This window comes from Macaca thibetana, chromosome 15, assembly GCF_024542745.1.
Source record: "Macaca thibetana thibetana isolate TM-01 chromosome 15, ASM2454274v1, whole genome shotgun sequence".
Classification (NCBI taxonomy): domain Eukaryota; kingdom Metazoa; phylum Chordata; class Mammalia; order Primates; family Cercopithecidae; genus Macaca; species Macaca thibetana.
In genome coordinates, this window is record NC_065592.1 from 1,594,754 (window position 1) to 1,613,518 (window position 18,765).

General features: G+C 55.8%; 1 protein-coding gene across 2 annotated transcripts in view; it reads left to right on the forward strand.

The window, feature by feature from the left end:
- The window catches only part of COL5A1 (collagen type V alpha 1 chain), a 211,582-nt gene that overhangs the window by 176,706 nt on the left and 16,111 nt on the right, over positions 1 to 18,765 (forward strand). For both annotated transcript variants that reach the window (XM_050759704.1, XM_050759706.1), the window contains exons 51-63: positions 289 to 342; positions 645 to 698; positions 1,717 to 1,770; positions 2,409 to 2,462; positions 3,285 to 3,392; positions 3,478 to 3,531; positions 3,630 to 3,683; positions 4,771 to 4,878; positions 6,768 to 6,821; positions 7,622 to 7,657; positions 8,046 to 8,099; positions 9,673 to 9,928; positions 10,865 to 10,977. In XM_050759704.1, coding sequence (XP_050615661.1) covers positions 289 to 342; positions 645 to 698; positions 1,717 to 1,770; positions 2,409 to 2,462; positions 3,285 to 3,392; positions 3,478 to 3,531; positions 3,630 to 3,683; positions 4,771 to 4,878; positions 6,768 to 6,821; positions 7,622 to 7,657; positions 8,046 to 8,099; positions 9,673 to 9,928; positions 10,865 to 10,977 — 1,053 coding nt within the window. The remainder of the gene's footprint in view (positions 1 to 288; positions 343 to 644; positions 699 to 1,716; positions 1,771 to 2,408; positions 2,463 to 3,284; positions 3,393 to 3,477; positions 3,532 to 3,629; positions 3,684 to 4,770; positions 4,879 to 6,767; positions 6,822 to 7,621; positions 7,658 to 8,045; positions 8,100 to 9,672; positions 9,929 to 10,864; positions 10,978 to 18,765) is intronic.

The window sequence follows — 18,765 nt, forward strand, 5'->3', positions numbered from 1 at the left end:
CTCCCAGGAATGGACCTGTGGGCGGAACGCCTGCCCCTTGCTTGGCTCTGGAAAGCAAGAGACAGCTGACCTGTGCCATGCCCACTGGCCGGGCTTGCTGGCTCTGGGGCATGCTGCACATGGGAGGGTTTCTGCGCCATAAAGTGCACTGAGGTGTTGGAATTGCTGGAATGTCCTAGGAGCTGGACGGTAGCAGGTGGCCGTCTTGAGGCAGCAACATGATTGGCCACGTGTGGTCTCAGTCAGGTTGCTGATGGCCTTGGCTGCCTCTTTCTTTCTTCTTTTCAGGGCCCAGTGGGTTTTCCTGGAGATCCCGGTCCCCCTGGAGAGCCTGGCCCCGCGGTAGGTGCACAAGAGGGTAAAGCCACTGGATCCCCACAACGCTGGCCTGCCTCTGCCAGCCCCATGTCCCCTCTTTCCGGTTGTTCTTCGTGATGAACTCTCACTGGGGCAGGCAGTGTCCCAAAATGCACTCATGTTTGGTGATCAGAGCAAGAAGACGCCTTTGACCTCACTGAGCATGCTCTGTGCTGCACCAGGATGGATTTGGGTTTTGGGAAGGGACTGGAGATGCACTGGGAGCTGGTGCATGAACTCAGGGTGCCATTTGGGGGTCAGCAAGGAGCTCGCGTTTGTTCCCACAGGGTCAAGATGGTCCCCCTGGTGACAAAGGAGATGATGGTGAACCCGGGCAGACGGTGAGTCCACAATCTGCGCTGGCTTCCTGGTGGAGGTGTCAGTGTATTCTTGGGACTTTGCAACTTGCTTGGCTCATGTCTGGGAAAAACTCCAACCTAGTTGATATTGACTCCTTTACAATATTGATTCCCTTATGATATTGATTCCCTTACGATATTGATTCTGGACAGTGACGGGGCTCATGAACTCCCTCTGAGATGTATGTGCCATCTCAGCAGCAGGTTTGCAGGTAGCCCCAGGGCTTCCACGACCCGCCACGGGCTTGCACAGGAACGTCAGATCTTACCCACAGCTCTGCCTAGCAGGGCCAGTGCCTCTCCTCACCGGGCCCTTCCTGCCTTACTTTGACCGAGGTCACACTGGACATTGCATCTGATGCTTGGCGTTGCGTGTTTTAAACATTGCTTCAAGCCCAGATTGTCTCTCTGGGATGGATCGACCCCCACGGGCCCTGGGCAGGACTGGGCCTGGAGGTGGCCCCTGAGGCCTTGCAGGTGCCCTTGCGCCACCTCGCACCCAGCCTGGCCAAGCGCAGGGGACTGCGGACCTGAGGGCAAAGGCCATGTCACCGAGTTGAGAGAAGTGTCCACTCAGAGAAGGCGTTAGGGATCAAGCCCCGGGCTGGATTTCCCCAACAGATGCCCCCATTCCACCACGTCCCGGCCTGTGTCCTGGGACGATTCTTGTCCCCCCTTCTGTGAAAGTGGATGCCAGTGCCTTGTCCCTGCCCGGGTTGTGGCGAGGACTGAACCAGTCATTGTGTATTAAGAGTCAGGACCGTGAGTGGGAAAGTTCTCTTCCAAAATGCAGAAAACCCATGGGATGGGAGTCAGGGTTCCTTACGCTGTCACAGCCCGGGTGCCACGCTCTCTTAACAGCCTCTGCGGTCACCCCAAAAGAGGAGAGAGGCAGCTGCAGGACGGCCGAGGAGAGAGTAGACTGAAATCTCCGTGGGTTTTGCCTTAACTGAGTCTAACAGACCCCAGTTCCTGACACTGTTCTTTCTCCCAATACCAGGGATCCCCCGGCCCTACTGGCGAACCAGGTCCATCTGGGCCTCCAGGAAAAAGGGTAAATCATTCTGCAAGCACATCCTTGCCGTCAGCTCCCTGCATGAAGCACCCCCGCCCCTTCCCGTCACCTTTTGCTTGGGCCCTGGGTGCTCCGAGCCACACTGATGTGGAACGGCTTGGGTGTGGCGTGTTCTCCACTCAGCCTCCACCATGTCACAAAATCACAGGCCTGCCCGGCGGATGCGGCTGCTCGTTTTAGGACAGGCCGGCTGCCGACACCGTCAGTGGTATTCATTGTGGGAGAAAGACACCTGCAAAGCCGCAGAAGTCCTTCTCCCCTAGCTCAGGTTTTACTGAAAAGCCAGAGGAAATGAGAAGGCATCCTTTGCAGATTGAATGGCCCGGCCGCTTGCTGGCGGTGCAGTAAACAGCTGCCTGGTGCACCCAGGACGGAGGCCACACGGAACTCGAGGCGTGCACTGCGCCTCCCCATGTGGCCTGAGAGGCTTTTACCTGGGACTGGAGTCCGTAGGAGTCATGCTGAGGACCCGTGTCCCTGCGGGTGGCCCGGAAGCAGCTTCCATGACCCTGCACCCCTGCCCTGCAGCCCGGCACACCCTGAGCGCCTGCACCCGAGCTCGTCCCCCCACCACTGCAGGACACACTCACCACCTGTTGTTCTCTTACTTGTTTCAGGGTCCCCCGGGCCCCGCAGGCCCCGAAGGCAGACAGGGAGAGAAAGGGGCCAAGGTAATGTGTTTTGGGGCCAGGCCGTGACCGCATGGACCTCCCCCAAGGGAGCCCAGTGGGCGGGGAGTGAACAAACGTGTGGGCAGAGAAGGCCACGGAGGCCAAGAGTGGCTGCCCCAGGGGCGCCTGGCTCATGGCCTACCTGGGGAGGAGACCTGGTTCTCTCTCAAGGAGGCAGCCAAGTGCTAGCCACGAGACTGGGGCCATCTGTCCTGCCCGCCTGAGGAAGGAGGCGGGTGGTGGGTGCGGGATTCAGGGAGCCCAGTGCTGAGTAGTTCTGTCCCGGGGAGCCCTGCGACCTCATGTTTGCTCTTTGAGTCGGCCACACTGCAGCTGCCTACCTCTAAAGTGGACCGTGTCCGATGGTGACCGTGTCTGCTTCGGGGCCTGTGGAGAAGATGGGATGCCGTCACCCATGCAGTTGGCTTGGGGCCTGGCCCAGAGCACACGGGAGGTTGTTCTGTCAGCAAGGTGTTGAGGGCCTGGCCTGGCGCTGTCTGCCTCCCTCCTGGAGGCGCCTGTTGTTAAGTGAGACGGGAGGTTGTGCGGTTCCATCCCTGCTCGGACAATGGTGCTGTGACCCCCGGGCTGTGGTCGGCACAGTCCGCGGAGACTGGGGATCCCTGCTGGCCGGGGAAATGTCGGGATGGAGACTTGGCCAGGGCAGCTTCCACAGAGAATGTGGAGAATTAGGGCAACCCTGGATATGGGGTCACTCTGGGGCTCTCCCAGAGGTGCCCAGGATTTCCAAGCAGTGGTCCTGGGCCAGGGTGCCTGGAGCCTCAAGTTCCGGACCTCATTCTGCCCTCCGCCGCCCTGCAGGGAGAAGCTGGCTTGGAAGGCCCTCCTGGGAAGACTGGCCCCATCGGTCCCCAGGGGGCCCCTGGGAAGCCCGGACCCGATGGCCTTCGAGGGATCCCTGGCCCTGTGGTGAGTAGGCTGTGAGGGGCGGAGGGGTTGCCAGGTGGAGGGACGGGCAACCCAGCAATTCATGCGGAGCGTCTCTGTGTTTCAGGGTGAACAAGGTCTCCCAGGATCCCCAGGCCCGGATGGTCCCCCCGGCCCTATGGTGAGTGACATTCCCCATGGTGAGGGTAGGGGGTGGGGTGAGTTTGCCGCCCGAAACCCCTGGGATGAGGACTCTGATCCCTCTGCCTCCTCCCTCAGGGTCCCCCAGGACTTCCCGGCCTCAAAGGAGATTCTGGTCCCAAAGGTGAAAAGGTAAGAGGGACCTCCCTGCCCCGGCAGTTGTGACTCGGGACCTTTAAATTTGTAACCCTGGGTCTCAAACTCAACAAGCTCTTGCTCCGTCGCCCGAATCTGCCAAGCACCTGCTGCAAGCTGGTGGTGGGGACCCTGAGAGGTGACAAAACAAAGGAAAATAGACACGCTGTGTTTGAGGCTTGGCCCCTGCCTTTGGAGGGTCCTGAGCAGTTCGGGAGATCCCGGAGGCCCCTGCGGTATTGATGGAAAACCTTCCGGCGAGGCGCAGAGGCCCCGGCTGATGGATGTGCGGGATCCCAGGTTGCTGCTCTCCCTGGGCTGGGCGGCCTCAGATCCTTCCCTCAGGAGGTGTGGGGACGGTTCTGCAGTGGGAGCAAAACCCTTTTATTTTTCCTAACTGCTGGGAGTTGTTTTCCACTCGCACTGATTTATTTACAAACATAAAAGGTACTCAGGAGGGAGACGGTTGTATATGAAGCAGAAGGCAATGAGGACCCTCTCATTTCCACTCCGACGTCCGCCACCACCGCCCCCAGCCCCAAGGCAGATGAGAGCTGGGGCTTCCTTGCGGGGCTTGCCATGGGCTCCTAGAAGACAGACGTAGACAGCGAATGTCATGGATTCTTCTTTTTTAAAAAGCAACCCATGATTGTAGTATGTGTAATACTCTGCATCTTTCTTTCCGTGTCAGTGCACAAACTTTGTTTTAGTCCCGTATAGGAGCAGGCGTTCGGATTTGCCGTGAGGAAATTGGCGAGTGTATATGAAGAGAAAGACAGAGAGAAACATGACCACTCAGGAAAACTCCTTTATCACTTTGGTCTGTCTCTGTATCTGTGGCTCCCTGTCCGTTTTTAGACATGACTCTGGCCCAGCGAAGGGCTGCCTCGGACCTGCCATTTCGTCACCTGGCTTCTTTGTTGAGCTTGTTCCCCTCTGTTGAGCTTGTTCCCCTTCCGGGGGAGGCTGACCATGACGTGAAGATTCCTGTGCCATGGCTGTGCAGCATGCTACCTGGCCCACCGTGGCCGAGCATGAGGCATGGCTCCCTCAAATGCCCCTTCCCGTCTTCATTTTCCCACAGGGTCATCCAGGCCTGATCGGGCTCATCGGTCCTCCGGGTGAACAGGGTGAGAAGGGCGACCGCGGTCTCCCCGGCCCCCAGGGCTCCTCCGGTCCTAAGGGAGAACAGGTGCGTGAGATGGCACTTCTTGCATGTGGGCTGTGGAGAGGCATTTTGGATCCCTGCGGCAGGCACCCAGGGGACCCAGGGGCCCATCAGAGCCCGGAAGGACGTCCACATGTCCGTTGAGTCCGGTCATCCTGCTTGGCAGATGGGAACATCGAGGGGCTGGGCTCGCCCAGGTGCACAGGGAGCTGGCGGCAGAGCCGTCTCCCAGTCCCATGCCCTGACTGGCAGGCGGGGCTTCCTCCTCATGACCATGGTGGCCCCCAGAGCTGGAGGGACTCCGAAGTCAGGTCATTTTGCCTGGTTCCCAGCCCTGTGGGAGAGCCTGTCACCCACCGCTTGCCCAGGAGGTCACTGATGACAACCAGCCGTGTTTGCCAGTGCTGCGGGCAGAGTGGCTGTTGTGGCTCTTGCTTCCACCCTGCCCCCAGCTGCCCCCAAACTTCCCTGGAAGCCACTGTAGCTCATTGGAGTTTGCAGCCTCTGCAAACCATATCCAAGGAAATCCCATGCAGGGAGCTTCACTCTGTCCTACACTCTGAGTGACTTGGAAGTGGCCTGGGGAGGGTGACGTGTGCCATGGAGGCAGGAGAGGGGATGAGGTGACCTGCGGTGTCTCTGTCCTTCCCCCATGAGGGCCACGGGTCCTTATTCCCATGTGGGAATCTTTCCGTCCCGAGCAAGGCGTGACGGACACACACACGCACAATACGCTGTGCCCACCCCATGCCTCATAGGATGCCGGGGACAGGGCAGGAGCAGGCAGAGCCCCTGCAGGCTGGGAGTAAGGTGGCATCCTCACCACAGGCTCCAGGAAGGTTGCAGGACATTGCTGAAGGGTGGAGCTCATTGCAAACCCTACATCGCTGGCCACTGTCCTTCATGCCATTGACCATTTTCCTCAGCCGGTGTCCCCAGGTCACAGCAGGGTCCTCAGAGGAGTGCCGCCCAGGGTGTGGTGGCGCAGTGACCATGAAAATTAGAGAGGCATCCAGGGTCCCCACGGCCAACAGGAAAGCACCTCTGTGTCCACCGTTTGCTCCCCTGCCCTCACCCTGAACTGTGGTCTTGGCAGTGTTGCTGATGAAGGTGTCGGGTTGGTGTGCAGGCTTGGGGAGTTGTGGGGTTCTTACAATGAGCCACGGCCCAAGTCCCTGCAGGGACAAGGTGAAGGGAGGGAAGCACTCCCTCCCCAGTGAAATATGGCCATCAGCCCTCCGCTACCCTTGCCTCCAGCTTCCGCCCAGAGAGAGCTCTGAGTGGAATCCGGGGCTGTGGGGGGAGGGGCTGCAGTGGTTCCAGCTGCCCAGGTGTCTGTGGCAAAGCTAGCCGAAGTTGTTCTGTGCCAGCAGCTCAGCCCCCGAGGGAGCCAGTGGGGAGAAGGGGTCTGAGCGGAGGTTCCATCCTCCAAGGACGCAGAAAGCACATTTACAGGCTGGGCAGGACAGTCAGCATGGATGGGACTCCCTGCCCAACCCCTCTGGGCTTAGTTCTAGTGGGGAGACCAACACCATGAGCAGGAAACAGCAAGAGGGGCCCAAGCCGGGGCTGCCATGTCAGGGCAGTGGTTTCCGTATTTCTGATTGAACGTGAAAAGAGGTGCTCAGCCCGAAGTCCTCGGTGGCCTGGGGGATGAGAGAGAGTTCCTGGCAGCCCAGCCGGGGGAGCAGTGCCGAGGGCTGACAGCCTTGGGGTGGATGCTCAGGTCGATGGCTCCCCTGACATGCACAGCCCGGGATCAGAGAGCAGCCACAGGAGGCTGCTGAGGGGCCGAAGGGGCACCGTGGGGAAGGGACAGGGGGAGCCGAGGGGTGTGGCTGGGTGACATGGTCACAGCTCCGTGGCTCCTCCTTGTCTGAAGGTGATAACCTGCATTTTCTGCTCCTTTTCAGGGTATCACTGGTCCTTCCGGCCCGATTGGGCCTCCTGGGCCCCCTGGTCTGCCGGTGTGTATCTGGGAGGGGTGTGGTCCTTCCTGGGAGGGCAGGGAGGGTGGGGGTAAGCCTTGGGGCCTCAGTGTGGGGCTGGAGAATCGTGGAAAAGTCACACGAGAAGCTAGAATTGGGGCCTCCAGGGTAGCTTTGCCCATTAACTCAACATTGGGGTCCCAGGAGACAGAAGAAAGGAAGTGGCGTTGCCTGGCCCTGGCTTCGGGTGGGGAAGACAGGGACGGGAAACGGTGGCCGTTTCAGGGAACAAGGACACTTGTCTGTAGGCATCTGGCAGGAGCCCGGCCAGCCTGGCCCCGACAAGAGGAGTTAGCTCCCCTCCTCTGGCGGTGCCTCCTGGCTCTCACGTTGCTGGGAGACTCTGCACTCCCAGGACATCCCCACAGCCACTGGGCTGCAGGTGCACACGGTCCCCGGGGCCCCCGCTGCGCTGAGGGCTGGCCCCTGCTGTGTGCTCTCAGAGAGGGCTGGGGGTGCATTTCATCAGCCCCTTCTGAGCCAGGACACGCTCTTTTCCGCTCCCCTCCCCCGGCTGTCTGAGCTGTGGTTTCCTAGCCAGGGTGGGTGGTAGGCTGGCCGGGGGCAGATAGGACCACCTTGTGTCTCCACGAGGGGTGAGCACCAGCCAGGCCCCAACCCTCATCCCACTCTAGCCGGGCAAATACAGGCGTAGACTCCTGAGGGGGATGCGGGAGGGAGAGGGGCGAGGGGTGAGACCAGGCTGGGCAGGACATGGAGCACGGTGGGGCTGGAGCTGAGACCCGGCTTGCTGACGCTCTGCCGTCCTCTCTCTGCAGGGTCCGCCTGGTCCAAAAGGTGCTAAGGGCTCCTCGGTAAGTGACACGCTGCCCCAGCCAGGCCACATGCCTGGAAGGTAGGGGAGGGTGGCGGGTCCCCTGGCACAGGAACAAACCACCCACACATCCATCCTAGCTCAGGCCCTGCTGCTCACGATCCTCCCGTCTTTCTACACTGACCCCAGCATGGCAGACTGAGGCATGTGAGCTGCTCGCGCCCTGCCCTAGGAAGGGCTCCATCCCACTCTGTCCTCATCTCAGGGATCCAGGAGGGTATGGGGGTCTCTGCCATTCTCTTCTCTCCTGTGGCTGTGAGGGCCACCTCCTCCACACAGGTCTCCAGGGACCGTTCTAGAGCTGAAGGTGGATTCAAAGTCCCCTCAGGCCTCTGCGACCAAGGGTTGATTCTTTTCTTTCTCCTCAGGGTCCAACTGGCCCGAAGGGTGAGGCAGGCCACCCAGGCCCCCCAGGTCCCCCGGTAAGTAGCCCTTGAAGCCCAGGAAGCGGGGTAGGGGCTCTGGCTAGTTCCAAGGGAATCGAGAAAGCAACTGTGTGTGTGACTGCCCCCGGAGACTCATGAAGCCCGTGTGGCATGCCCGGGCCTTGTCCCTGGTGCACAGCAGGGGAAGCGAACCACACAGTCTGTCCACAGGAAGCTTACAAGCCAACCCTGGGAAGAACAGCTGGCCAGGAGAGAGAGGACACACGTGTGTGTGCTGTGTGTATGCATACATGTGTGAATGTGTGAACATGTATATGTGTGTATGTGACTGGGCACGTGTGTGTGCACGTCTGTGTGTGTACCTGCATCCTGTATATGTTCCTGCGTGTGTAATGTGTGTGTACATGGTCTGTATGTGCTTGTATGTACATGATGTGTGTATGGGTATGCATGTGTATATGTGTGGGACACATGTATGTGTGTGCATGTGTGCTTGTGTATTTGTGTGTGTGCATGTGTAGTGTATGTGCATGTATATATGTGTAGTGTGTGTATATTGTGTATGTGCATGCATGGCTGTGTGTATGTGTGCGTGTGTGTGCGTATGTATACATGTGCATGCGTGTCTGGGATATATATGCATGTGTGTGTGTGTGTATAATATGTGTGTATGCATACATGTGTGTTGGGATGGGGGAGCACTAGACTCGTGTATGTGTGTATGTGTGTGTGCGTGTGTGTGTTTATAACGTGTGTGCATGCGTACATGTGTGTTGGGATGGGGAACACTAGACTTATGTATGTGTGTGTGTGCGCATGTGTGTTTATAATGTGTGTGTGTATGCATACGTGTGTGTTGGGATGGGGAGCACTAGACTCGTGTGTGTGTGTGCGTGTGTGTGTTTATAATGTGTGTGTGCATGCGTACATGTGTGTTGGGATGGGGAGCACTAGACTCGTGTGTGTGTGTGCGTGTGTGTGTTTATAATGTGTGTGTGTATGCATACGTGTGTGTTGGGATGGGGGAGCACTAAACGAGGCCCTAGAGGCGCAAGATGAAGCCAGTTTGAACCAGGGCATGGCGAGAGCACTATCGAACACCGCCTTTGGTTGTGTAGTCTCTCAACTCCCATCATCTTAGCTGGGGCTTCCTGGAACTGAACGGCTCCTTGCCTCAGGAGGCATTCATGTGGCCCCACTGTGTTCAGCCCCAGCTAGGGCTGCAGAGGCAAGAGCGGGGAGACCTGGTCCCTTTCCTCAAGGCTTGGCCTTTCATGTGGCTGAGGGTAGGATGGTAGATGCAAGCCCAAGGCTGCAAACTGTTACGTTTCAGCTCTAGAGAGAAAGGGAAGAGGAGCTAGGGATGTGGCTTAGAGAAGAGAAGTGCTCCGTGCTGGCAAGCATCTGGCAGTGGGGATGGGTGTGGAATGTTCCAGAGGCCAGAGGAAAGGAAGAAAACAGTTCTAAGGCGGACAGATGTCCATGTAGCCCAGGTTGCCAGGCCCCAGGAAATCCTTGCAGATGTGGCCCCAGCTGCCCCTGCTCTGCTCGTATCCTGGGACCCATCCCATCCTCCGTCACCCACCACTGCTCCTGTTCTGTCCCCCAGGGCCCCCCAGGAGAGGTCATCCAGCCCCTGCCGATCCAGGCGTCCAGGACGCGGCGGAACATCGACGCCAGCCAGCTGCTGGACGACGGGAATGGCGAGAACTACGTGGACTACGCGGATGGCATGGAAGAGATCTTCGGCTCTCTCAACTCCCTGAAGCTGGAGATTGAGCAGATGAAGCGGCCGCTGGGCACGCAGCAGAACCCCGCCCGCACCTGCAAGGACCTGCAGCTCTGTCACCCCGACTTTCCAGATGGTGAGGGCCCAGTGAGGGCAGGGCTGGCCCCCCAAAGTGTGGGCATGGACCTGCAGGACACACAGAGTGTGGCAAGGGCAGCTCAGCCAGGCACAGCGGAAGGGACAGGATGGGCAGCCACAGCCTCCCCATCTGTGGGGCAGGGGTGCACGGGAGCCTCCCCTTTGAACTTTATGGAGGCATCTCAGGGTGAGGCTGGGTGCAGAGGCCAAGGCTTTGAGGTCCGACCCTCCAGGTCCTCATCTGGTCTTAGCCCTTTTCTGGCGGGGTGACCTGCTTGAACCTCGTGTTCCTGACCTGTCAAGTGGGAATAAAAAGATCTCCCAGGAGGGGGTCAGAGTTGCATGAGGCAGTGCATGAGAGGCTGGCACAGTGCCGGCGGAAATAAGGGTCAGTGTTAGGACGGGCATCAGGCGGCACGCTCGGGCAGACGGCCTTCAAACTCCGCGATACCGTAAAAACACATCCTCCTTCTCACTGTCATTGCATCAGGCACCACCTGAAGGATAAAATCACATTAGCTTGTCTTCCCCCGGGAAGTTTGAATGTTCCCCTACAAGATTCAAGGGATGTTCAGAGTTCCAGTAGACTCTGATGCTACATGCATGAATTTCCAGAGTTCCTTCCAGAGCCCTCTCTGCATGTCTGTCCACCCAGAGAGGGGGCCGGACCTCAACCCTCCCGGCCCCCAGAACACGTACCCAGCTGCTTGATGCCCCAGCTGTGTTCTTGGCGAATGAGTTTCTCCACATCTTTTTATGGGCCCAGCAGGAAAAGCAAAATGCAATAAAGTAAATCCCAGAAAGGCCCGTGTTGGCGGCATTCCTGGGGCATGCATTTTAACTGCCAGACTGAAATGTCCTTGTGGCTTCCGGAACCATCCAGGGAGCAATCCTCCTGAATCTGCCTGCCTCCCTCCCCGTCTCTGAAATCCAGGTGAATACTGGGTCGATCCTAACCAAGGATGCTCCAGGGATTCCTTCAAGGTTTACTGCAACTTCACAGCCGGGGGGTCGACATGCGTCTTCCCTGACAAGAAGTCTGAAGGGGTGAGTAGCTGTGTCCCTTGATGGCCCCAGGAGGGACAGTCGTCGCAGACAGGGCCATGCTGAGGGCTTCAAGCATTTCTTGTGTATGCAGCTTTAAGACTGAAAGCCAGAAATGAATCCGTTTCGTAAGTGAAACTGTTCTTCCAGAAGTAGACCTTAAATCATTTTAAGAAATTGTTTAGCCATAAAATAGGTTTGTGCAGCTTGCGGTCAGGAAAGGTTGGGGGATTTTCCACCTGCCATCCTGCCATCCCAGGGCTGGGACTCCACTCACCGGTTGATAAAAGCTTTTCTCCGGTGACTCCGTGGTCCCGCTGACCGAAGACCCCCATTAAAACCCTTTAAAGGAATTGGGAGCAGGTATAATAACGTGAGCCCGAGACATCTTCCAGAAGCTGCCCTTTGCTTCAATTCTTATTATCCAGCTTGTTTCTGTGGGTTGGCCCCAGTCCCTCCTGAGTGCTTTGTTTTGAAGTCTGTTTAGTCAAGAATTTGGGGTGGGGAGCTAGGCTCTGTGGAGATCTTGTGGCATGTCACTTAGATACCCACCCCCTTGGCCTTTCGGAGGCCTCGGCTCTGTAGCAGGAGTTTGCGTGCATGTGGATGGTGTGTGGGCGCACGTGGATGAGTGTGTGGATGGTATGTGGGTGCATGTAGATGGTGTAGCAGGAGTTTGCATGCATGTGGATGGTGTGTGGGCGCGTGTGGATGAGTGTGTGGATGGTATGTGGGTGCATGTAGATGGTGTGTGGGTGTGTGTGGTTTGTGTGTGCCTGTGGATGGAATGTGGGTGCCTGTGGATGGATGTGTGGATGGTGTGTGTGAGTGTAGATGCTGTGTGGATGGGGAGTATTGTAGATGGTGTGTAGGTGTGTGTGGTTTGTGGGTGCATGTGGATGGGTGTTGTGAATGCTGTGTGTGTGTGTACATGCTGTGTGGATGGTTTTGTAGTTGGGATGTGTGTGTGTGTGGTCTGTGGGTGCGTGTGGATCGGTGTGTGGACAGAATGTGGGTGCATGTAGATAGGTGTGTGGATAGTGTGTGTGTGTGTGTGTGTAGTGGGGGCGTGTGTGTGGATGGTCTGTAGGTGCGTGTGTGGATGGCATGTGGTTACATGTAGATGGTATGTTGGTGCATGTGGATGGTGTGTGTCCACGTGTGGGTGTGGGTGTGCTTTGTGAGTATGCGTGGACAAGCATGTGGATGGTACATGGGTGTGTGAATGGGTGTGGATGGCGTGTGAGCGCATGTAAATGTGTATGTGTATGGTTTGTGGGTACGTGTGTATTAGCATGTGGATGCTGTATGGGAGTTTGTGGATGGTATGTGGGTGTGTATCTGGGTGAGTGGATGGCATGTGGGTGCATATGGATGGTGTTTGGGTATATGTGGATGATGTGCGGGTACATGTAGATGGTGTGTGTGTGGATGGCGTGTGGATGGTGTGTGGGTGTGTGTGGCTGGTGTGGGTGTGTGGATGGTGTGTGGGTGTGTGTGAATGGTGTTTGGGTGTGTGTGTCTGGTGTGTGGGTGTGTGGCTGGTATGTGGGTGTGTGTGAATGGTGTGTGGCTGGTGTGGGTGTGTGGATGGTGTGTGGGGGGTGTGGGGGTGGTGTATGGGTGTGTGTAGGTGTGGGTACATGTGGCTGGTGTGTGGGTGTGTGGATGGTGTGTGGGGGTGTGTGTGGGTGGTGGGTGGTGGGTGGGTGGCTGGTATGTGGGTGTATGGGGGTGATGGGTGGGTGTCTCTGGTATGTGTATGGTGTGTGTGGGTGTGTGTGTGGATGTGTGGATGGTGTGTGGATGGGTGGCTGGTATGTGGGTGTGTGTAGGTGTCTCTGGTGTGTGTGTATGGCTTGTGTGTGGGATGTGTGTGGGTGGTGGGTGCACGTGGCTGGCATGTGGGTGTATGGTGTGTGGGTGTGGGTGGTGTGTGGGTGTGTGTGTGTGGTGTGTGGGTATGTACATGGTGTTCGGGTGCATGAGGCTGGTGTGTGGGTGTGTAGATGGTGTTTGGGTGCGTGTGGCTGATGTGGGTGCGTATATGGTATGTGGGTGTGTGTGGCTGGCATGTGCATGTGTGTGGATGGTGTGTGGGTGCATGTGGCTGGCATGTGCATGCATGTGGACGGGCATGTGTTGCTGTCCCTCAGGCATGCACCTGAAGCAGGTCCAGTGTTGGTCCAGGCCAGGTGAGGACTGGGTCTCCCTGTCGCTCCTGGAAGGTGACCAAGCCTGCAGCTCTCGTGCCCCTGCATCAGCTTGAACGGCCACTCCTCCGTGAGCTCGTGGTTGTCGCGTGGCCCCAGGCAAAGGCCACCTGTTTCTGGGGCCACAACGGTTTGCTGTGCAGGTCCAGACCTGTGCGCCCCTGCAGCCTCCGCTTCCTAACACCCTCAGCGCCCCAGAAGCAGTTTCCTGCCAGGGGAAGAGCAGCTGCATTCTCCCTGGGGACTGCCATCCCCTTACCCCTCAATCACGCCCTGACCGTGCTGAACTCAGCACCCGCTTTGGGTCAGGAGCCCACTGGCCACAGCGGAGGCTGCACATGGCTGGAGATCTGTGGGGCTCCGAGTGTAGGGGTCCCCTCCCCCACCTGGAGTTTTAACTCCTTGAGAACCTGCCTTCCTAGTGACAAACCTGTTCAGAGAGAACCCAAACACGGGAACCTTCCGTCTCAGCTCTCCTTTCCCTCAGTCCAGCCAGAGAGGCCCTGCATGGAATTCCCTTAGAAAAGAGGTTTCTCGGCCCTCCTTCACGGCCTGCCTCTGCAAACGGGTGGCCGCTCCGCTGTGGAAATCACGGGACAGAGTCCTCCAGACTCAGAGGTTTCCTGGGAAGCCGTGGCGGGTGTTCACGGCACAGCTGTGTGGGGCCGCCGAGTGACCCCAGGCTCCCCAAGTGTTGACCAGCCAGGCGTCCATGGGCTGCAGCCTCGGGCTTGGGCTACAGCTGCTTGGCCAAGGGCAAGTGGAGACGCTCTCCTAGGCGGCCCCCTTGGACCTGGAGGAGGCTCACAGCAGAGGCTGGGGGAGCCGCACTCGCCCACATCCTGGGGCTCTTCCAGGAGGAAGCTGCCTTCACGCCGCCCGGGCTTGGCATCGACAGTGGCACATTTGGAAACGAGGGAGGGTGGGAGAGCTCTGAGTGGCGTGAGAGGCAGGTGGGACACCCCTTTCCTTCAGGGGATCCCCTTTTCTGGCCTTCTTGGCACGAGGCCAGCTCAAGAAGGCTGGGGGGTTCAGCCAAGAATCAGTCTTCTGTGTCCTCATGGCGCACGACATGGGCCCCCGTCAGTCCAGGCTGGGGACAGGCCGGCCCTGGGGGCCCTTCCACTCCACACCTGCAGCAAGTGGACCCTCGGGCAGCCGGGGCTCACCTTGTCCTGTTGCTGGGACCCAGCATGCAGGTCTCCTCTCAGAGGAATGGCCGCTCACCCACCCATCCATCCGTGCCTTCCGCGGCGTCACTGAGGCCCGCCCTGCTGGGCCCAGCCTGTGTGTCTACAGCCTCGGCTTCTGAGGAAAGCAGGCCCTAAGTGGGCGCCCTCCCAGGAAGCGGGCACAAGTGGTGCCCTGTGGCAGAGTGAGCTGGCTGCATATGATCCAGGCAGGCAGCCAGTGAGCAGCCCCCACCTGCACACGTGTCAGTCTCCAAGAAGCCTCAGCCACACACACACGCAGGTGCACACTACACACAATACACACCACACATACCACACACAGTACACACCACACATACCACACACAATACACACCACACACACCACACACACCACACACAGTACACACCACACACACCACACACAGTACACACCACACATACCACACACAGTACACACCACACATACCACACCACACACACACAGATACATGATACCACACTACACACAATACACACCACACATACCACACACAGTACACACCACACATACCACACACAATACACACCACACATACCACACACAATACACACCACACATACCACACCATACACACCACACATACCACACACAGTACACACCACACATACCACACACCACACACACACAGGATACCACACATACCACACACCACACACACAGATACATGATACCACACTACACACAATACACACCACACATACCACACACAGTACACACCACACATACCACACACCACACACACCACACATACCACACACCACACACACCACACACAATACACACCACACATACCACACACCATACACACCACACACAATACACACCACACATACCACACACCACACACACACAGGATACCACACATACCACACACCACACACACAGATACATGATACCACACTACACACAATACACACCACACATACCACACACAGTACACACCACACATACCACACACCACACACACACAGATACATGATACCACACCACACACAATACACACCACACATACCACACACAGTACACACCACACATACCACACACCACACACACACAGGATACCACACATACCACACACCACACACACAGATACATGATACCACACCACACACAATACACACCACACATACCACACACAGTATACACACCACACATACCACACACCACACACACACAGATACATGATACCACACTACACACAATACACACCACACATACCACACACAATACACATCACACATACCACACACAGTACACACCACACATACCACACACCACACACACACACAATACATGATACCACACTACACACAATACACACCACACATACCACACACAGTACACACCACACATACCACACACCACACACACACAGGATACCACACATACCACACACACACACAAACAGATACATGATACCACACTACACACACACACACACACACATACCACACACAATACACACCACACATACCACACACAATACACACCACACATACCACACACCACACATACACAGGATACCACACTACACACACACACACACACACAGATACATGATACCACACTACACACAATACACACCACACATACCACACACAGTACACACCACACATACCACACACAGTACACACCACACATACCACACACCATACACACCACACATACCACACCATACACACCACACATACCACACACAATACACACCACACATACCACACACAGTACACACCACACATACCACACACCACACACACACAGGATACCACACATACCACACACCACACACACAGATACATGATACCACACTACACACAATACACACCACACATACCACACACAGTACACACCACACATACCACACACCACACACACACAGGATACCACACATACCACACACCACACACACAGATACACGATACCACACTACACACAATACACACCACACATACCACACACAGTACACACCACACATACCACACACAGTACACACCACACATACCACACACCATACACACACACATACATGATACCACACTACACACCATACACACCACACATACCACACACAATACACACCACACATACCACACACAGTACACACCACACATACCACACACACCACACACACACAGGATACCACACATACCACACACCACACACACAGATACATGATACCACACTACACACAATACACACCACACATACCACCACACACAATACACACCACACATACCACACACCACACACACACAGGATACCACACACACACACACACCACACACACACAGATACATGATACCACACTACACACAATACACACCACACATACCACACACAATACACACCACACATACCACACACAGTACACACCACACATACCACACACCACACACACACAGGATACCACACATACCACACACCACACACACACAGGATACCACACATACCACATACCACACACACAGATACATGATACCACACTACACACAATACACACCACACATACCACACACAATACACACCACACATGCCACACACAATACACACCACACATACCACACACAGTACACACCACACATACACACACACACACACACACACAGGATACCACACATACCACACACCACACACACACACAGGATACCACACATACCACACACCACACACACACAGATACATGATACCACACACACACAATACACACCACACATACACACAATACACACCACACATACCACACACAGTACACCCCACACATACCACACACCACACACAATACACACCACACATACCACACACAGTACACACCACACATACCACACACCACACACAATACACACCACACACACAATACACACCACACATACCACACACAGTACACACACACACATACCACACACCACACACACACACAGGATACCACACATACACACACACACACACACACACAGGATACCACACTACACACGCACCACACACACAGATACATGATACCACACTACACACAATACACACCACACATACCACACACAGTACACACCACACATACCACACACAATACACACCACACACAATACACACCACACATACCACACACAGTACACACCACACATACCACACACAATACACACCACACACAATACACACCACACATACCACACACAGTACACACCACACATACCACACACACACACACACAGGATACCACACATACCACACACAGTACACACACCACACATACCACACACAATACACACCACACACAATACACACCACACATACCACACACACAATACACACCACACATACCACACACAGTACACACCACACATACCACACACCACACACACACAGGATACCACACATACCACACACCACACACACAGATACATGATACCACACTACACACAATACACACCACACATACCACACACAATACCACACACCACACACACACACGCCATACACACCACACACCACACATACCACACACCATACACACCACACATACCACACACAATACACACCACACATACCACACACCATACACACCACACATACCACACACAATACACACCACACATACCACACGCCACACACACAGATACACAATACCACACATACCACACACCATACACACCACACATACCACACCACACACCACACCACACATACCACACACCATACACACCACCCATACCACACACCATACACACCACACATACCACACACAATACACACCACACATACCACACGCCACACACACAGATACAGGATACCACACATACCACACACCGTACACACCACATATACCACACACAATACACACCACACATACCACACACAATACACACCACACATACCACACACAATACACACCACACATACCACACGCCACACACACAGATACATGATACCACACATACCACACACCATACACACCACACATACCACACACCATACACACCACACATACCACACACCACACACACAGATACACGATACCACACACAATACACACCACACATACCACACACAGAGATACATACCACACATAACACATACCACACACTACACAGATACACACCACACATCACACAGATACATGCCACACACAATACACACCACACATACCACACACCACACACACAGATACACGATACCACACATACCACACACCATACACACCACACATCACACACCCCACACATACCACACCACACACACCCCCCACACATACCATACACCACACACCACACAGATACACATCACACATCAAACACACAGATACATACCACACATACTACACCACATACCCCACCCACACATACCATACACCACACATCACACAGATACACACC